Source organism: Lepisma saccharinum, chromosome 7 (genome assembly GCF_977018435.1).
Source record: "Lepisma saccharinum chromosome 7, izLepSacc3.1, whole genome shotgun sequence".
Taxonomy (NCBI): Eukaryota; Metazoa; Arthropoda; class Insecta; order Zygentoma; family Lepismatidae; genus Lepisma; species Lepisma saccharinum.
The window spans coordinates 78836603-78859321 of record NC_139235.1 but is presented as its reverse complement, the minus strand read 5'-3'; the positions used below and the strand labels follow the sequence as shown (position 1 = coordinate 78859321).

The 22719-nt window shown below is 38.2% G+C and overlaps 1 protein-coding gene across 1 annotated transcript in view; it reads right to left on the bottom strand.

Moving 5' to 3' along the window:
* Positions 1-302: 302 nt before the first annotated feature.
* The window catches only part of LOC145989942 (uncharacterized), a 442396-nt gene continuing 419979 nt past the window's right edge, over positions 303-22719 (bottom strand). Inside the window, exons 7-9 of the mRNA XM_083125475.1 lie at positions 14177-14353; positions 6071-6251; positions 303-1402 (exon numbers count right to left, since the gene is read on the bottom strand). Of these exons, the coding sequence (XP_082981601.1) occupies positions 946-1402; positions 6071-6251; positions 14177-14353 (815 nt within the window). The 3' untranslated portion in view covers positions 303-945. The remainder of the gene's footprint in view (positions 1403-6070; positions 6252-14176; positions 14354-22719) is intronic.

Genomic DNA, 22719 nt, shown 5'->3' with positions numbered 1-22719 from the left:
GGTTATGCTTCCTCCAAGGAGACTCGAACTTGCATGTGACGTGAAGCTGGAGTCCAAAGCTTGCACCTTAGACCACTCAGCCACAGTGCAGGACCAACTAGAATATAATAGTTATCGATTGTTGACTTATATATAATATTATATATATATATATATATATATATATATATAATCGTTTGTTTTCATCTTAACCCTAGAAGAGATTCCTGAGTGATTCTTACAATCAGGCTCACCTATAAGAACCGTCTGACCACACATGTATTTTCACATTACAAGTAATCAAAAATTTTAAATTTGTTTCTTTATTCATTCATTAACACAAAAAATGTCACACCAAATATAAAAATATCATGTTCAATGAAACATTTATGAAAAATATTTCTCTAATAACTCTTTAACAGTAGTGTGTGAAAAAAATCACACAAAAAGTAATATGGCAAAACACTTAACTAGATCATAAAAAGTATGTCTTCTATACAGGTGTGCTTTTGGTGTACTATGCACAGCACAACACAAGAGTTTTGAAAAGGTGTCTGCATTTTTTAGTTAACTGACGAAACAGACCGAATCGTTGATTAATAAAATCAAGAGTTAAAAATGCAACAAATTTAACATTTTTAAAATAATGTTTTAAAAATTTGTTATACTAATATCTTTACATTATCATAATTTCTGCAATAATACATTTCACTGGCTGCTAATAAAAAGTTGAACCAGGTTTAATAAATCTGTAACTTGTTGATGTTTTACGAGATTTTCATGTGGAAAGTCATATAAACCACTTGTTCATATATACACTTGCCGAACATTGAGACTGGATATGTTAATCTGGTATCACAACTCTTTCTTTTAAAAGAATACTAGGAGTAGCATGTACTTTACTAAACGTAAAGGTTGAAAAAGCTGATATCGTAACAGTTTAGTAAAGCAAATGTACATTAGTTCTCACAAATGTGCAAGAATCTCAACTTCTCCTTCATGTGGAGACCTCTGCTGGCATTGGCTTGAACTACCACTAGTTGAACCTGATACTGTCACAATCACAGTCTCTTGCCCGAACACTTGGCTCGAATCCGTGGTTTGTACAATTGTCACCATGTTCCCATCCTTTGCTTTCACTAATTTCCCCTTCTCTTCTTCAGGGTAGATTTTTGGGGAATGGTCCGGATCACTTGACACCACACTGATCACGTTCACACCTGAGTCACATGGGTTCACGCCCTGGCCAGTGTCTGAGTCGTGTGAGAGATAACTGAGGCTAAGGGATGGGTCTCTGCTGTGCTGGCCACTGCTGCCCGTACCTCCGCCTCCTGGGTCAAGGGTCGGTCGAGTGGAACTGGTGCGGGAACGATAGCTTGGTGGTCGACTGTAGTCCTGTTCTCGTCGCAGACCAAGTGGTGGCCTGAATAAGAGACAAATGGAAATGTGGAGTTACTTTGCTAGAACTTCAAGTATACTGTAGTCAGTTTTGTTTTCATGTTTTCACAGACAGAAAGAAGGGACAAAGAAAGGATGGAAGGGAGAATGAAAAAGAAAAAGGATGAACAGAAAAATAAGAAATGAGAAAAAAAGGATTGAAAGAAGAAATGAAAGAAGCAAAGGATGGAAGGAAAATTAAGGAATTAAAAATTCAAGTACATTTTATAAACAGCACAAAAAGAAACTGCACATTGATATTTTTGTACACTTTCAAGGCCAATGCCCAAGACAACATTAGTCATATTTTATGCAGCTTTTCTAGGCTACCATGAACGTTTTTTAGTGAAAAGGTAACAATAAGAATTTTAATAATATGAAATTTTTATTAGTATTCTAATTCCATCTGCCTTTGTAAGTATGATACTTATTCTATTTTGTCTTTGAAGTTTATTACAGTTTACTATTTCAGCTCTGTTACTGCTATTCACTTGAAATGGTATCTATTGTAGGGAAAGATCTTGCATGGGAATAGAACATGTAATTGCAATGTTTTACTATACTCTGGCAAACTGTTGAATTATTCAGTCTGACAAAAGCTTCATAAGTAAAGATGAAAGCAGAAGGGTTCTGCTTGGCCAGTTTGTATTCAGGCAATAATTATATGGGTTTCAATTTAAAGCCTGCTCCGCCGAGACCCAACATCTCCATAGCAGAGAAGGCTGCACTCAAGGCCTTAAAAGAAGATGAGGACATTATTATTCTACCAGCCGACAAGGAGAATGCTTCAGTTATTCTCCAGACAGCAGACTCAACATACCAGAAAATCTCCAGAGATCCCACAGCAGCAGTTGAAACGAAGACCAGAGCACTCCTGAAGAAAACATCATTACGGAAACAAATTTGGGACAAATTGACAATGGACGGAACTATACTACCACAACTGCACAGACTTCCCAAAATACACAAGACCGTAGTGCCATTGAGACTGATCGTCAGCGCCATTGGATGCCCCACATACAGACTCGCCAAGTTCCTGACAGCCCAGCTACAACCACTGACAGGGAATTATGAACATCGCATGAAAAAACTCCACAGAATTCATCAAGACACTGCAGCATATCAGAACATCGCCAAGCGACATCATAGTCAGCTTCAACATAGTGTCACTCTTCACCAACGTACCACTTCAAGACGTACAGGAGTTACTGAAGCACCACTACACACCGGAACTCTTCAGTCGTCCCTGGATCACCTAAACATCAAGTTCACCATGGAGACAGAGAAGAATAACAGTCTTCTGTTCTTGGATATCCTCATCAAACGAAGACTGGATGGAACTTTGGGACACAGTGTGTACCGAAAACAGACTCACATTCATCTCTATCAGTGATGCAGAGCATCTACTAGAAGAAATTCAGCATCTTCGCACGGCTTTCAGACAGAACGGGTACTCGGAACACAAAATCAACAGAACTTTAAACCAAGTACTATCCAACAAGACCACCACAGCAGAAAAGCCTGGCACATCAAGGAATCCAGATGCAGGAGGAAATTTGAACACAACAGAGAATCTGGACAAAACAGAGGACCAGAAGATAGCCATCCTGCCATACATCGGAAACCTCTCCAGAATTATAAGCCATATCCATAGTAAACACAATATCAAAACTATCCACAAACTATCGTTGAAAATCAGGAACCTACTAAGCAACCCAAGGACAATTTAGGACTTAAAGCACCTGGAGTTTATCAGATTGCTTGCAACTGTGGAAAAGCATACATTGGGCAAATAGGCAGGACAATTGAACAACGCTGCATAGAATATCACAGTTACATCAAGAATTTCCATCCAGAGAAGTCAGGCCTAGCTGATCATTCGAGCAACAAAGACCATAGAATAGATTTTAACAACACAGAAATTATCGCTAAATCATCAAACTATTGAGACAGAATTATCAAAGAAGCAATAGCCATCCATGGGGAAAAGCAGAATCTGAATCGCGACACAGGATTTGAACTGGATCCAGGCTGGCTAGCGATAGTCTACTGGCAGCAGGAACGCAGTAGACACGAACACCGGAAACAGTCACATGCAGATACATAAAAACAGGGTTGACGCTCATCGCTGCACTGCCACCCTGAAGATGGGAGTGACGTTAGTTCTTGAAAGCTCGGAAACTTTTCCAGAATTGACCTGGTCGATAGTCCGAGAGAATTTATTTATTATGGTTTCATTATGTTGCTTTGTTATTTAAAATTCATAATTTAAATAAATTTGTATACTTTTAGGGTACAAAATTAATTATGGTTAGATGAAGCTCATGAGAGAAGAAAAACAATGGAGATGCAAACCCATATATTTGGAAAGCATCTAAATATTAAAAAGTAGATTACTTAAAAGTTTGGTTCCTACCTTCTTTTTTTTCTTTTGAAAAGTTTAGGTCATATTAATACAGTATACTGCTTTCCCTGGTATTTCTCTCATGTACTGTGCTATCTACTATCAATGAAAATGAGGTGAAGCGTGCACATTACACACCAAGGTGGCATATGGGAGGAGGGAGATTCACAATCGTTCCCATTTACCTCCTTGCAGATACTCATTAGTGGCTGAGGGAACCCTCTGTTCAAGGACATTCCTGTAAAAATTCCCACTTAAAATCCTCCATCTTGGGAATCGAACACTAGTCTCCTGCATGGTTCTGGTTATTCAATAAGTTGGGGAAGTATTTGAGGTTCATTTGATTGCATAAAAAGCGAAAAGTCTATATTTATGATAATCGACAAAAATAAATAAATTCCAGTTCAATAATATTCCAAGAGAATAATTGAAGAAAGAAAAAAATTAGCATACAATGCAGATACTAGGTCAGAACTCAATGTCTTCATGAGCAGCCAACTGCAAATATGATGGTAAGCAAATTGTCCATAACTATTTTTCATTCTTTTTTATTCTACATCCTGAGTTGTCATAATGAATGAAATTCTGTTGGTGCTAAGTATAAATTATCTCCGTAAATTTTAATTTCGCTCCAACTTTCAATTACATTTCTTGATTGAGGTGGGTAAAAGGAGAAAGTTTACGAGTTTCTAAATTCAATATTATGCTCAGATAGGCAAATCAGGACACTGAACACACAGTTGAATGTGGGACCTCTTCATTACAGGTGATGGCCTTACCAATATGCCATCAGGAACACCCATATTGGAATTGTGGCAATGAAGATGATTACATGAAATTTGTGAAGGGAGACTCATCAGAAAATGTGCAGTTCAGAGCACAAGTGGTGAAACTATATAGTTTAATACTATGTCTAGCTATGGAAGCACAAATATTGTGGTGCTACTTCTGTTCTAGCACTGAAATGTTGATACTTCACACTTCTAAGTTATACATGTAATTCAATTTTCATGACAAGTTGAGTCAATGGCATTTGTGCTCTGAACATCTCAAATACCACCTCTAGGGCTCAAATCTCAACCCCCAGCCAGTTGCAAGATTGCGAGCCCAATACTCAAGGTGCTAGACTACTGAGGCCTAAACAGAGAAATAAACGATTGTGTGTTGATATTAAGGACCTCCATGAATATATAATAATAATAATTTATTATTATTCATTTCTAATAGTAATTGGTGATATTGATTATTCTATTATTAGTAGTACTTAATCAATTGTACGAGGGTAAATAAAAAACTATAGACAATTTTGTGTTTTCGCAGGAATAAACAAAGACTGGGTGTGTCTGACGTAACCACGTGTATACTTGGAGTGACGTGAAAGTAGGAGTATCCATCACTGCCCCATTCAGTCGAGTGTCGCAGAGCAAAAAGGTCACACGTATGGACGCACAACTCCACGAATGCACCATCAAGGAACAGGCAGTAATGCCAGTCGTCATACAGCAAGGACAACAGTAGACACTGTGCAGAGGCTTGGCTTTGAGTTGCTTCCCCATCCTCCGTACAGCCCTGATCTGGTGCCATCAGATTACCACATCTTCGGCCCTTTGAAGGAGGTTAAGGTCAGATGACGAGGTCCAGCAGGCGGTGCAAACGTGGCTTCGTAAGCAACCAAAAAACTTATTTGCGGACGAGATACAGAAGCTGATTGCATGATACCAAAAGTGCATTGCCATGTAGGGGGTATATGTGGAAAAGTGATATGTTCCTCTTCTTGTGTGGAAATAAAGATGTTATGTGAAAATTGCCTTTACTTTTTGATTTACCCTCGTATATCAATGAACTGGCTCCCTCTTTTACAAAAACATCATGACCCATAGTCTTGTCAATATATTCCATCTGTGATGGTGTCCTTAAATGGTGGACATGGACCATAAAAACGTACAACGAAAACTTTTCTCAGTACCATTTCTATCCTTGATTCGTTTTGTCACCAGAATATTTTTCATTTTACACAAAAACGTGTGTTCCCAGTAAAGTAGATGTCGTTTCACGAGAGGAAGGAACGTCGCTGATGCGATCAAATGTTACATTAGGTTGCAAGCATACAGGTATCAAAACAGGCTTTTTTGAATGCGCTGAAACGATGCACCAGAAAAATGGTACTGAGAAAAGTCCTTTATTTTGATGTCCTCTATAGTGCCATTATAATGACATAGACATTCATAAAAATTATAATAATAAAATTACCTCAATGTGCTTCCTGCATGGGACCGGTACGTCGGAGGTGGGGAAACTGCATGTGCAGGCGAAGGCCCCGATCCACTCCCTGGATGGCGATCTAGAAGCAGCAATCTCAATCTGTATTCTTGCATGCTTGCCTGGTAAGATGGAGGTGGAGGACGATACTGGAACTCTGGGTACATCATGGCTGAAAAACAAACACAATCTGAGTTATTCTGAAAATAATTACTGAATGTCAGTTGATATGTTGTACATTACAATGGACTTAAACAATACTCTGATGAAGAATTCCTTCATCCAATCACAGTACAGATTCATAAATACAGGACACACTGAATGGGAGTGTAAAATTCAGCTTTTGGTACCAGTAGTATAAGCCGGAGACACATTAAACTCGTTTGTTATCAAATAAAAATCATTGCTACTTACCTCATATGCATAGCGGAAGATTATTCAAGCTGGGGATCACTTTTTTTCCTATGAAAAAGCGTTATTTTTAACATTATTATCATTTATTGGTCGTTGCTAATTCGGCGCGCAAATTTTGACTCACGTTGTCTATCGTCAGCTGATATGCAGTATCGTCAGCTGATGTGCAGTGTTTCCAAACTTATGAACCGATAAATGCCGCACAAACTATTCACAAAAGGTTTTTAAGCGAAAATTGAGGCTAGACTCTACTTTACGTCCTTATCTGCATGGTGATTGCTTCTTTGCTTTCGCGGTGCGCGATGGTGGTGCGGCACCCGGCATCTCTTCGGGTAAGTACCTTTTTACACTTTCTGTTCACGATAGCCCCACTATCCATTCACGGGGTCGAGGTATGCCTACGAGGTTAGGTTAGGCCTGTTAGGTTAGGTTCCATTAGCACTCATTTCACCCCTAAATATGTGCTTCATCATCTAAAAAAATCCTCAGTACGTTCAATTACGCATATCCGGACAACATCAGTTTTTCTCGATTCACTCCTTCAGGAAATTTTTCCTCGCTTTGGGATTTACGTTGTTGAATTCCTTATAAAATAAGCTTTCCAACGATATATGACACGTATTCCTTAGGAAAAGGACGTAAACTAGCGTCTTACCTTAAATTGGAAAAAAACCCGCTCACACGTCACCTTGTAAAACTACCGCGTGGTTGCTACACTGTGAGGGGGTTACATAACCAAACGCACGGAACATTTGATTCACGTAGTCAACGGTAATGGCGGCACGAGCTATCGCACAACGGAGATGCATGATTGACGAAAAATACCTTATTTACAGGCAAAATACGTAGCATGATTCTAAAAAACAATATTCCCGGCTTCAGAAAGTCCTCAAGAACACAATTCCGTAAGTACTTTCTCGTCTTTTCTCCTGCAAATTTTAAGAAATCCGTCTCCGGCTTATACTACTGTTACCAACAGATTATATACAAACTAAAACCTACCATATTTCCTTAATCTCCTCATAGATAATTATTAAGCTCATTATCATACATTTAATTCCCTCATACCGTGGTTATTCAGCAACTGTCGACATAACACGGATAAATCAACCTGAATATCTTCCTTCCATGTTGAAATCATAGTAGTTTACAAAGTGGCCTTGAAAAAGCATAGTATTTTCTTTAATGTTTTATTGTCACAAGATGTGAATGAAGTATGCACGCCACTGATCTCCAGTCTCCTGTTCACGGTTATGGGAGAGAAAGGTACAAATATTAGTCATAAATCTTCAAACTACCTGTTCTCTCGCTTTATATGGAACTTCTTCTCTTTCTTTTGCCTTCCTTTCCACTTCTTAGAGCTTGTTAACATTATCGGCTTGTTCTTCATGCAGTTGTACATTCCCTAAACATTTACATTTCTGTCGTAATATCTTTTGAGAAGTAAATGATATTATTTTATTAAAGTAAAATATAAATGGTTAAGACAAACTTAACAGACTTTATCATATTTCATTCAATGAGTTTCCATTCCTTTCTGGAAATGAACGTTTCAGGAAGTCTATTTGCTCTAGTAGAAAGCACAGTGACGACAGCCTCCTCTTGTATATTACGGCAGCTGTACCCTGAAACTTGAATTCCCGCAAAAACTACAACGGACGTTTGGGACCAAATGAGGCTCTTGCACTGCATGCAAAGATAGAGTAGGGATAGAAATTTGCAGTAATTATAATAATAATCGTAAGACCTAAAATTTCAGTTTTCATGTATTAAATGCCATGGAATGAAATTATAATAAAACAATCCATAATGGGCAAATATATTAGGATAGGCTCGGCCTCCAGGCCTCTTACGATGCTTCGCCACTGTACACTTCCCAGATTGAAAGTTGTTTAAACCCCTGATTCCAATACACATTATAACATTATATACATATTACATTAAAACAATATGTAATACAAATTTTACAGATTAAAAATTGTGGAATAAAAGGACAACCCAGTAAAAGCAGTACATCTAGACAATGTGGCATTTGCTAGAATTCCAGTAACTTCTGTTGTAGGTAGCATCAAAATAGTACATAACATTCCCCGTCAAACACCAAAAAGTTATAACCTTAGAGGAGGATACTGTAACCAGAAGGGGAACCCATCAAATATTACTCTGATTCTATGCGTGCTGTTGCAAAATTAAGTGATTTTTATCTGAAACCATTCCTTTTCATTAAGTATTAAAATATCGAAGTTGAAATTCGAGTTACTGCATATTATTATTGTAATTAAACATGTCCTACTTCATTGTATTAGTGTATATTTTGTACACCATTTATAACACACACATTGGATCTCTTTCAATCTTGATAACTCTTGGGAGTGTAGGAAGCAGTATAAATTAGGTGCTTTTGTTTGTAAAACGGTTTGTAATTCGTATGGTATTAGAGTTTATTGATTTATAGGATGTGCAAAATAAAATGGAATGAGAATAGTGATGGAAATACGACATATAGGAATTGACTACAATAATCATTATTGTTGTTTTGTTTTTAAGTTCACCTTCTGCGCAGAAAGACTAATCGGGACTGGATCTACAGTTTAAAATCTAATCCGAACCACTCTGTGCCTCTGTTAGGTATCATACCTGGGACCCCTTGATTGTAATGGGACAATGTTACCACTGCGCCTGCCATCAGGGAGGCTGACTAAGATCCTTAGGTACAATCATGGGCGTCGCTAGTAACTTTTGCAATCCTCGATAAAAGTTTAATAGTAAAAAATAATAATTATTACCACGGTTGTAAATGTTATACTATAAAAATATAAACTAATAACAATAAAGAAATTTTATTCGAAATTTATTATTATTGTTTATTACATAAAATAGGGAGGATTTGCTACTCGATGCACCAGGCGAGTGAATGTCCCAGCACAATGGTTTTCTGGGCCTCCCCGATGGCATAGTGGTAACGTCGTCGCCTTGTAAACAAGGGGTCCCGGGTTCGATACCCGGTGGTATCAGTGGTTCAGAGTCCACTTTAAACTGTAGGTTTAGTCCCGATTAGCCTTCCTGTGCATAAAGTGGACTTAACAACTAAACTCAACTCAACAACGGTTTTCCATTATTAGTGTTAGTGTTTGAAATTCAGTTATTGTTTTTTGTTATTATCTTTTACACGTCTCTTAAAGGCTATGTGGAAATTGACTTCTCACCTAAAACTATAATTTATGGAATTCTGAAAACTGTGGAACCATTTATTCTTTGGTGTAAATCGTAGAATATCTAAATATAACCTGGTTCCTGTATCTTCGCTTAATTTTTTCAATCTAATGCATTTTCATTTTGATTATTCTGTTTGAATACTAACTAAATGAACCTTATTTCCTTTGCTTACATGTGTTTCAATTAAGTGCATATTGCATAAAGCTGAGTGAATAAAGATGGACAGTTCGCTCAATGTTGCCTTTGCCGTCAGCCCTACTCTACACGCTTGTTCGCTCCCCTTTAAATCATCACAGCACGTAGCAAAGAAAACTGTAAACATTGGGCGAAACACTCGAATTTCCACTTTAAAAAGCGTGACGAGTTGGGAAGATAAATTGCCCAGACTTACAGGAGCCTTGCTGCTGGTAACGTCATTCGACAGCAGCTGAAATGGTGGGGTGCGAGAGCATGCGAACATGTTCGGACCTGTCAGCGCTTGGGAAAAACGGTTTTCCCAATGTTCAATCCCACGAGCGAGTGTAAAATATTAATACTCCCTTGGAGGACATAAATTCTGCAATAACACTCTCGCGGTTATCCGCCGCTGGACAATCCAATACAATACGCACGAGACACGCTGGGGAATATGAGGTAGTGTGTGCGATAACTATCTGCCTACCAAATGCTTGCTGTGGTTTAGTAGTTTCACCTAAACTGATAATTCGTTCTCAAACTCGAATCACACCTTAATATTTCATGAACGAAACAGTGATGCTGACCAAATATTCAGTGAACGTGATACCAATACAGTATATTTAAAAGTGTGCAGGATGTATAGGTGGATCCGTCATACAGCGTCTTTATATATTAATTTTCATTGATTACTTTAATAATGAAAAACTTCATTTGAGAAACTATTACACCACATGTTTGATTGATTTGGTTTATTTTACTTCACTTTTCTGCCACTTTTGGCAAATCGTGAAGATGAGGATGAGTGATGGCATGATGAAATTAATGAAGGTACACTCACAAAGAACACCCATGCCAAGGCCGGGATCCGAACCCGGGATAGCACGGCATGTTGAACCTTTGTGTAAAATTTTAATATCTTGGACTTATACAAAATTGCATTTTAAAGTAAAAAACTGACTATGACTTTAAATAAATATGCCACTTTGTTACTGTTGCTGTTTATTGATTTGGTTTTTTTTACGTCGGTTTTCTACCACTTTTGGGTAATCGCAACGACAAGGATGAAGGGTGGTGAAATGAGATGGACGACATAGGATTATCCTGGCTGTGGATGCAGGCGCCACAGCCTCGTTAGTCTGTAAAATGCAGGCCAGAGGGGAAGAGAAGTTGACATTTGGGTTACCCCCCATACCCCTCTGCTAAAGTTTTTGAATTGATATACTTTGAATTCCTATTTTGTAAAGCGCTGTTCTTACATAATGAATGGCATAAAGTTACAAGTGGAATACGTCTGCATTTGTCATATGATGTATATGCGCAGTCTGCTTGTTCTTTTAGTTAAATATCTGAAGTCTTAATTTAGTTAAATATCTGAAGTCTTAATAGACAAATATACCACTTGTGTACGCAGACGGGGGCTGAAGGGGCTACGGCCCCCTCCAAAATTTTAAGAAAATCAGCATTTTCAAATAAAAGCAGTAAGGAACTCTGAAAAAAGGAGTGGTAAATACAAACTCGCCTTAAAATGATCTCCAATTACCATTTTTGAGAGGAAATTTTTTAATATACGAAATATCTTTTATCTCATAACCCCCCTCTTCCCTTTGTTCCTGTATTCCTAAAAAAACGTCAAACCCAGGAAAAGATAGCAAAAAAGACGACTGACTTCTAAAAAAGTATATGTAACCCCTCACTTTCGAAAATCATGGGCACGCCACTGACTGAAGGACATTTACACTTCCCATTGCATTACTTTCCCATATGTGTATTAAGGATAATTCGCAACACGATCCATCAACACACAAAAGTCCGAAACTCTTTTAAAAATATATCCAGGAAACTGACGCTCATCCACGTGGAGGGCCATAGGGGCGATCGCCCCTCCCAAATGTCGTTTTTTTGTATATATTATTATGCCTAATATTTTTGAAGATTCAAATGTTGTGTCTGATCACTAAGTTTAACAGGCTTCAGAATATTTTTAAAAGTTTGATTTAAGTCCAGTTTATGCTCATGATAGGCTAACCGGAACTGAACCTAGAATTTAAAATTGGATTTACAATGATATGTTTTTGTTTTCTTTCTTCATTCACTTTACTCCTACGTAATATCGGATCGTTCAGTTTACCGTACCCTGCAATGGGAGGAATTATGATAACGACATATAATATTAACCAACTATTCCAGCCCGGGATCTTACTGTTCCAAATTAATACTCTAATCTCTAAAACAAATTGGTTCCTGTTTACAGTAAACTGCAAGTGTAGCTTAGAATTGATTCTCGGTGAGGAGGTACCAGACTGAAATTTGTCCCTCCCAACTGTGACTTCTGGATCCACCACTTTTCCAGGTTTCATGCTTACTCTTCAAATTCTTTAATCAATAAACACTTTTGCTGTACATTTCCATCAGAAGCAAATTGCGGACCAGAAGTAATGTTTTGCTTTCATATTTACACTTTTAATTATTCAACCGAGCGAAAATTGGCACAGAAATTTTCAAGCGGGCAGATACTATTTTCGCGACTCGTCCTTTCGCTTTAAACAAGGGGACAATGAAGGGGGGGGAGACAAATGGCGTTAGCTTCAGCAATGGCATTAACGGTATCGATTCCTCCCCTTCATTCTGAAGTTCATTTCACGACCGGGTAAAAATTGTGCCCAAGGGAGTGCGAGTAAACGTGCATCAACTTCCACGACGGGTCAGGCTCGCCGAACGCACTGCTCAAAGTAGCATTGCACATCGTTTCTTTTTCACCCTGGTTGACGAGATGAGAACTAACATGTTGTCTACTCGATGGTCATGCAATGGGACTCCTTTAGCTTCTTCCTATCTACCTCCTAGTTATTATTTGCACTATTTGCTTCTTGATCAAGTACAAAATGATAATAAAATACGCAGGGTGGTAATTGTAGGGATTATAATTATACTGTAGGGGTGTTTGAACAGGCATGTATCTAGAAATATATTTCTGGGGGGTTCGAAACAATGTCTCAAATAATGTTTAAATTAAAATATTAATAAAGTATGTAAATGAATAAATGTTGCATTGTTATTATTGCATCAAAAAACTGTATAAGAATAGAAATATAGTTGGTTGGTTGATTTGGTGTTTTATGTCCACTTTATGCTCAGTAAGGCTAATCGGGACTGGACCTGCAGTTTAAAGTGAGATTCGACCCACTATGTGCCTTCACCGGGTATCGAACCCGGGACCCCTTGATTACAAGGCGTCGACGAAGAATATAGATATTCGTTATCTAGATTGCGTGAGTTCAATATCGCCAAAATTTGTATAAATACAATGTCAATTAGATAAAGAATTGAACATTTATTGAATAACAAAAAAGGATGTGAGATCCAGATGACGAAAAGTAACGTTTCTCGTTAATATTTTAAGCATATAAAGTAGTAGTAATAATAAGTATTAATAGTATCCTTGATCCTGAACCCTCCCCCTAAATACGTTCTTGGATGTGAACTACAAAGTACCCCTTAGAATAAAACTAAGTTAAGAAATGTGACGTTGTCAGTGACGTAACTAACGATTTGGTGTCGTCCTCACTCATAAATTTCTGTAATTTAAATTTTGTTCAGTTTGTTCTTCACCTGATTCGTATCTGATAGATCTTGCAATTTTTTTTCTTTCTTTCTTTTAGCAGTGGAGAATTTCGTTTCTTGTGTGCAATGCAGTTTCACATGTTTGGTTGGTCAAACCTTTGCAGCATAAAAGTGAGTTCCCACTCCTTTTATTTGTTCGACACCACCACCAGGTAAAGTGGGAGTTGTTTTTCGCTGTTACGAGAATTTTTAGGTGTGCAATTCTGTTATAACTGTTCTTCTGTGTGTACAAGACTACATTTACATATTACAGTTTCAAAATCGTAACGAAGGAAATAAAAGCAGCCATTCCACTCTCAATTGTTCAGTTACGGCATTATATATACCTAGGAAGAACTTCTCTCTATAGTTATTTTATGGGGTTCATGTCTGGCTACTGAGAGTGCCACCGGAATACGGGGTTGAGGTCTGGCGACTGAGGGTGCCACCAGAACACTTTCTTCTTATTTGTGACGAGTACGTGGAATGGTATTAATCCTACCGGGCGCAGGCTAAGAGTAGGTTCATCTGTAGCGTATTCCAGTAAGCTTTGGCATACTATGGCATTCAAAATTGGGATCAAGTAACCTAATATTGGCCAAGGAAATACTTCAGACTGCAATGTACACACGCACGACGGTGGTCGCTGACTGTACATATAAATAATGAAAAGTTGGTGGCTATACTTACCAGCGTACGGATGGTGAGGTCTGCCATAGGACGGTGGCAACCTCGGAACAAATCGTCTATTTGGTTCAGCCCCATCGTCAGCGCCGCCCAATCCGAGCATCATTCGACAGGAAGGTGCGTCATGTGACGTCAGTCTCCACGCAACGCCACTTACTGTGATGAGGACGATACCGACACCTGTGGAAAAGAGACATCTGTCAGTATAGTTCAAAACGCGTACAAATATCCAATATCTTTTGGTGCTACATGCTAAACAGTACAGTTTTACATGCTGCTTTAAATGTAGTACCATGAACTTTATGCACACCTCACCGCATTGTTTTATTACATGAGGTTCGAGATTGACGCACATTATGTCATCGGTTGTAGGTTGTACAGTGGGATGCATAAATATTGCCAAGCAAAATGTCCATCACCATGTCCCAGGCGCGGTTGGCCCTATAGCGCACAGGATCAGTGAACCCCCAGTAATATACGATAATCACCTCGAGAATGAACAATAAACAATGTCTTTACATTTTCACATTATTTCGCTAAAAATTCTACACAATAAGTCATGTATTTGTGCCCGTAACACGGCGAACTCTCTTGCTGAGAAGAAGAAACCGCGATTCGGCCGCCCTGATACAGACCCTCAGTTGAACCCCCACAGGACAGCTCGTGCCATTGTGAAAGCTTCGTGCGGGAGCAGAAGCGCGAGGAGGGTATAGGACAAAATACATGGGAGATGAGATTTGCAGAACCTATGTTCAACCCAACGGTCATGCGCAGTTCGTTCTCTCGCAGAAGGCGCGGGACAAGGCTCCGATCTCGTTGCTTCCTCCCTTCCAGTGTTGCTGTGTGCGGTTGAAGTTTGAAGCGCACACATTACATATTCAATATTCTCTTTGTATCATTTTTGTACTGAACTTCTTGGAATAAATGCAAAATTGTGGCAGAGATGGATGAGTGGAAACAAATAAAAGCTGGAATTAGATGCGATGAATTAAAATAAAGGAGATACATTACCAAAATAGCTCGTGCATGCATTCAGAGGTTTTTCCTTAAAGGTGGAAACACTTTGGGTTCGCGAAAGAGAAAGAATGGCGCGAAGACGTGACTCGCTGTCGCCCGGTGTCAATCGTCTCAAGTTTGTTAGTTTTTGAAGTGCTTGGATACTTGTTGGAAAGTATTAAGTGATGCTGCGAGTGAAGCGAGGGATGGACTTTACCTAGGTTATGTCACATGATGCAGTGTAGGCGTTGCAATCCGCGCAGGTAAGAAATGACCGATAGAAATGCACGTAATTAACGTAAACGAACTTCCTTGTCCACTGAAAAAAAGCGTGTGCTGGTCGACCAGCCCCAAATTTGAACAATTTCTCTATCTTGTATCAATGAAAGGGTCTCAGGTTCGATTTCTAGTATGCACATGCCATTAGTTGCCATTTCCCTTTAATAAATGTAGGACCAGTTCTGATTAGTCGGCATGGACGTCCGGAAGGGGAAAAGGGGGCAGCCCCCCATGGAAATTGAATGTAAACCAAAAATTATATATTACACGCATATAATTTAATTTCAGTCACAGTAATTTTTGGTAATTATTATAAAAGCGTTGCAGTAACTTCAGACTGAAGGAGTGTTTTTTGCTCCTCCTGAGGAAAAAATATATTACTTGCCCCTACTTGAGGACGTCCATTCCAACAAAACTCAACTTTTTCCATAAAGGCACAATTTATTGTAGTTTCAGCCCTAAATTTATTCGCACACCCCTAATACAAAACCTTATACTCCCATATAAAAAAAATTCTGGACAAATCTTTTAAGCCCGCCCCCCCCCCCATCCTTTTGTTAGGCGAAGGAAGTTTATTTTGCGGAAACTGAATATATGTCATATGACTTCAGTGAACCCCCGGGTAAATAATGCACGAGCCGCGCCTGCCATGTCCATTCTGTTTGTTTTACACAATTATAACTTTAAAAACGCCAAACAAGCTGCTGACAACCTCTACACAATCATAAGTAAAAACTTTGTACTTAAAAACATGTAGGATGCAAGATAAAAGAAAAATAATATAGTCATGGAAGTTTGCCGAGCATTTCTTGTATATTCTATATCATTTTAAGGAATGAGATTATGCTCGTGCTGCAGGATACATTGTCATCTGCTTGTTGTGATTGTTGTTTCAATTGGAACACTGGTGATTACAATTTTAATTGGTTTCAATTTGTTGGAGGGTGTACAAATTTGTAGTTTGTTGAAATTTGTTTTTGTTTTTTTACTTAGGACGCCTCAGAAATAGGCGAGAAACTCCCCCTTCTATTATAGTGAAACATTGGCATTTGAAAATTTATTCTACTGAGGAGAGCAATAAAGGAGTGTGTTAATTCATAGCTTCGACTCACTATCTTCCCATACAACGTTCCAGTTTGGAGTCTTGACCTGATGATAGTGATTAAACTTCTTGAAATCACCATTCATCCTCACCGTCGCAATTAACCTAAAAGAAAGAAAGCGACGTACACTAAAAATAATATTAAGATAAGTCAAAGCTTTAGTGCTTCACAGTTCCGTGATTGTTTACAGCAGAACAAAAATGTAAGTAATTTTACTCCCCTTTCTATAATACAATTTCCCAATTTTCAGACCCGACATTTTGTCGACTTTCTAACAAGAAAAAGATTGACTGATTGAGTTGGTGTTCACTTTATGCACAGTAAGGCTAATTGGGACTGTACCTACAGTTTAAAGTGGGATCCGAACCACTATGTGCCTCCACCGGGGGTATCGAACCCGGGACCCCTTGCTTACAAGGCAACGACGCCACCACCTCCATCGGGGAGGCCCTAAACAAGAAAAAAAAAATCCTCATTTCAAGTCATTAAAATATGGCAGACAAACAAACGCTCTCTTAACGTTTCTTTATTTGCACCGCATTCTAGAACATGCTTTCGGTTCACCAAGCACGTAAAGAGTATTTTAAAAAACTTAAACGTAACTGCATGATGCCCTCGTCTAAGTTTGTAAAACGACCGTTTAGAATGATCCAATAAACGCTGTAAAAACAAACTGAACATAACACTGAACTACTACTTCTTTTTTCCCCCGTTAACTTCATGCTGTGGCCGGAGCAACTTATCGATTCCGGAAAGACAGAAGCAAGGGTTCTTTGTTGACTTAATAATATAGCACTCTGGGGTAGATGGCAGAGTAGTGCTCAACGCACTTCATCTAGGGTCAGTGGTGGAAAAACAGCTGAATTAATATGGAGCAAGTTACCCTTATGGTTAAAACCTTTCAAATCTTTCTTTCACGTAGTAGGTTTGTCCATGATTTTGCAACGAATGCTACAGCAAGCTATCTTGTGAAGCAGTGACGGCGCCAGCCTGAAATAAGTGGGGGGGGGGAGGGGGGCTACAGATTTCGGAGTCAAATTCTCGGGGGATAACTAATACGGACTAAAATGTACTTACTTCATACTTTTAGGGTATTATTTTACCGCTTGCATATTTTACAATCAGAACTCAAGATAAATCAATGAGATGTTGCATTTTGTTCCATCATATACAAAAGTACTTTTAGGCACGAATCCTTTATGTCAAATAAAATGCAATAATTATATTGTTTCCTTTCCTAAGCCATTATTAAGTGGAATAATATCAGAGTCTTACTATTCATGTGAAGAGTACAAAATACACCATAGAAAACTACACCCATTACATTATCAGGGTGGCTACAAACAAGCAGAAATGAAATTCCCTGACTTTTCCAGGTTTTCCAGGACAAAATTTACATTTTTCCCTGACAATTACAAAGTTAACGAAATCGATCTTTTTGCAAATAGAAATAATAAACTCACACAGATCCACTTATGGTTTTGTTAAGTACCAATATTATCTTCTATGAAATTGACTTAATTTCTCTATTCTCTATGATTTGAATTCAAACTGCAAAATAGTGAATTTGGAAAATTATTACAATTCACAAGCTAGGGAACGATTACGGAATTTTTCATATGCAGTAATTTTAAAATAAAATACTTGATTATTTTTAAAGTTACGACTAAATGAGATAAGAGTGAAGAGCGATTGATTAAGAAATACAATTTGTAATTTATCAGTCTCCTTAGCTATACATTCTCCGTATTATATGTTGATATTTCCACTCAGGTTTGGAACCCTCTGCTTGCAAGAACCATGAGCGCGGACTCATTTTTCAATGCATAAAGCTAGTTCTCTCTTCTCTGTAAAGCAAACAACTTAACTCTTGCATATAAGTGAAACAATTGAATCGAACAAAATAAAGTGTCATATTTCCTTACATTATCAATGGGATTTCTGCTTCAGTACAATATATCCAAGTGAAGTACTGTGAAACTGACAATATGCAGTTATACCATTAATACTGACGAAAAGGGTATGTAGGTATTAGAAATTGAACGCAAGGAATTTATAGAATTGAATTGTATAGGTACCTGATTTAGCTAACTACACATTAAAATAGGAACACTTTAATAATAAAAGCTTCTGAAAGTTCATATACGAGGGGCATCCTGAAAAAAGCTTCAATGGTGCCTATACGCAGCACTAGTGGTAAGAGATAAGACACACACACATGCAGTCAGGAAGAAGTGGCATGTAGCTGTAATCTGGTACAGTTGCAATGCAGCCGTTTTAGGACAGTTCTAGGTTAAAGATTGCAGCTCTCATACAGTCTCCCACCGACTGCGATGTAGCCTACATTGCACGCTCAGAATTTGGCACTGAGCCACCAGCAATCGTGTGAGGTGTGCAGACCGGACGTCGTGAGTGATAGTAAGGTCAGATGATGGTGTAGACAATTCACGGAAGGCCAATCGAATGTGCACAATCCCATACAGCTGAGTACACACGGGTACTTTGCATCACTTCGGGCGAGAGATCTTGGACAACTCCCTATACAGCCCTGGCCTTGAATGTACCGACTTTCATCTCTTTGTTTAACTAAAGAGGTTTCTGGCAGGGCAAGGATTTGACAGCTACACTGCGGTAGAAATAGTTCCAGTCCTTGCTGTCAGACACATATGCCATGGGCATACAAAATTTAGTGCCATGCTACGACAAATGCCAGAACAACAGTGTTGATTATGCCGAAAATTAGGTTATGACTCACTGTTACTAATGTAATAAAGTACAACTGATATTCTTGTCTTATTTATGCCTAAACGGTAGGGACCTTGATATTTTGTTTGTTTTTTTTAAATTGGTGTATTTTCTTATTTTTTATTTTTTACTACACGGTGTTATTTTCCCCAAAATTCACATTTTCATTTTAGCGCATTTTCTGGCAAATATCTGAAATTATACCTTCATCGTGTTTTTAAACTACTGTTTCAAAGTAAGTCAAATTGCTTACGCCTCTTCGTGAGAGTTTAATATCTTGAAAGTTATTTCGGGAAAGTTATTTTCCATACCCCTTTTTTTATTTTAAGATAAGGATTTTAGATAACGGAATTGTCCCCGTATATACTGAAGGGTGCATAATGACCATAAGTGGCGACGCACCCAAAAAATTAAAATCAATCAATCTCACGTTACAGATACCGATATATTATGGCACCAAAAATTGGCATTATCTTTTTTTCACTTGTTAAGTTGAAAAAATCGTGGGAAATACATGATTTAATGTGGCTGTCGGAATTATTCCACGTACGTATATAACTCTACAGTTTACTCTTGAGTAAAATGTTGGAAACCTTGCATGTTCTATGTACACAAACATGGCCTACAAAAGACAAGAATGTTGGATTTCATGGAATTTTTCGTTGTTTTAGGACATTTCTTTAAAAAAAAGTCGCTAAAAACGCCAACAATTCGCATTTTATGCCAAATTCACATTATTTCGAACGGGCGAAAAATGTGTCCAGACATCATCACTGCACATTCCTAAACATAACTTCGCAGCAATTACCATTTTTCACAGTTTTCGTGTTTGCGAAAAATCAATGTCCCTACTAATTGGAAATTACTTTCTGGCCACCCCTCGTATAAATCAGTAGACGAAAAGTGAAAATTTAGCAGGGCTGGCAGAGAAAAGACAATTCTTGAAGAAAGTGATTTGCTTTTATGATTGAATGATTCGAGTAAATATGATATTCAAATATTTACGTATCTATTATTAGTATTTTATTTCATAATATTGGACATTAACCTTACTCAGTGAGAGATTAATGACCATCTCTCATGAGTTTAAACAGACAGGAATTTACAGTGTTGCAGTAAATTTGAGGTTGGGAGCATGCAGTAGAATTTTTATAACGTTCACTAATGCAGATTTATGTTTCACTTTTTCGTGATAGTATTCAATATATATTCCATTTGGTTGGATTCTTCTTGATATCTAAGTATAGTGTAATGTCATTGTAAACGTATGTTAACTTGTGCAAAACCAGTAATACGTCAGGATGATGAAAGAAAACCTTCGTAAGTACTGCTACATTAAATAAGGTGAAGTGAGCCAGAAGAGTAATAAAATTCCAGCAGCATATTTGCAGTCTAAAGCTCTTCTTGTTTATGCATTCGATTTTTGTTGGATGTTGCAGTCCATGCTATTTCTGTCGTACTCGCCTGATGATACCATATGGTATCATGGTGCTGAACACGAAATGAATGTGCTTTTTGGACCTTCATACACTTATGTTTAGGTGGAAACACTGACACAGGTCTGGAGCAAGCCTGGGAAATTCATATTGATGACCAACCTCCTCCTTCTCTGCAACATATCCATGCCACATTTCCGAACAGAGTTTCACATTTTGGCTCATTATTCAACTTGTATGGCACCCAGGAACATGAAATATGTTTCACTCTCTTTGGAAACGTCAATTCTTTAAAGAGAATACTAAGGTTTGCGCCTTCTCCCCAAAATAGCGGCAGAAGAGGGGGTAAACTCGAGATTTTTTTTTTCATGGAAATTCGGTTGTAGTGCCCCCAAACCCCCCTTCCTCGGTTCGGCATTCTGAATTATACACGGTTGCATGCTATGATGATTTAGCTGAAAAGCAAAACTTATCCGAAGTAGATTGCTCCTATAGTGCCCGAGTTATAACAATTTTCCTCCAAAAATGCAAATTACCTATTTTTTTGTAAAAAAAAAATTAAAAAATCACATTTTGGCTTATTATTCAACTTGTATGGCACCCAAGAACATGAAACATGTTACGTTCTCTTCATAAATGTCCATTCTTTGAAAAGAACACTAAAGTTCGCGCCTTCTTCCCAAATAGCGGGGAAGAGGGGGCAAACTACAGATTCTTATGGTTTCTTCATTGAAATTCGGGGGCTTCGCCCCCAAACCCCCTTTCCTCGGTTCAGCGTTCTAAATTGTACACGTTTGCATGCTCTGATGTTTTAGCTGAAAATTAAAACTTATCCGAAGTAGATTGCTCGCATAGTGCCCGAGTTATAACAATTTTCTGAGCAATATGCAAATTACTAAAAAACAGTGTTTCACATTTTGGCTTATAGCACCCAAGAACATGAAACAAGTTTCATTCTCTTTGGAAACGTCCATTCTTTGAAGAGAATGCTAAGGTTTGCGCCTTATACCCACAAAGCGGGAGAAGAGGGGGCAAACTTCAGATTTTTATGTTTTTTTCATTGAAACTCGGGGGTCGGGCTCCCCCAAACCCCGTTCCTCGGTCAGGCGTTCTGAATTGTACACGTTTGTATGCTGTGATGTTCTATCTGATAAACAAAACTTATCTGAAGTAGATTGCTCCCATAGTGCCCGAGTTACAACAATTTTCCTCCAAAAATGCAAGTTACATATTTTTCGTAAAAATAAAAAATCACATTTTGACTTATTATTCTACTTGTATGGCACCCAAGAACATGAAACATGTTTCATTCTCTTGAGAAATGTCCATTCTTTGAAAAGAATACTAAATTTCGCGCCTTCTTCCCAAAATAGTGGGAGAAGAGGGGGCAAATTTCAGATTTGTTTTTTTTTTCTATTGAAATTCGGGAGTCGCGCCCCCCAAACCCCCTTCCTCGGTCCGGCGTTCTGAATTGTACACGGTTGCATGCTATGATGTTTTACCTGCATAACAAAACTTATCCGAAGTAGATTGCTCGCATAGTGCCCGAGTTATAACAATTTTCTGAGCAACATGCAAATTACTAAAAAACAGTGTTTCAAAATTTGGCTTATGGCACCCAAGAACATGAAACATGTTTCATTCTCTTTGGAAACGTCCATTCTTTGAAGAGAATGCTAAGGTTTGCGCCTTATACCCACAAAGCGGGAGAAGAGGGGGCAAACTTCAGATTTTTATGTTTTTTTCATTGAAACTCGGGGGTCGGGCTCCCCCAAACCCCGTTCCTCGGTCAGGCGTTCTGAATTGTACACGTTTGTATGCTGTGATGTTCTATCTGATAAACAAAACTTATCCGAAGTAGATTGCTCCCATAGTGCCCGAGTTATAACAATTTTCCTCCAAAAATGCAAGTTACATATTTTTCGTAAAAATATAAAATCACATTTTGACTTATTATTCTACTTGTATGGCACCCAAGAACATGAAA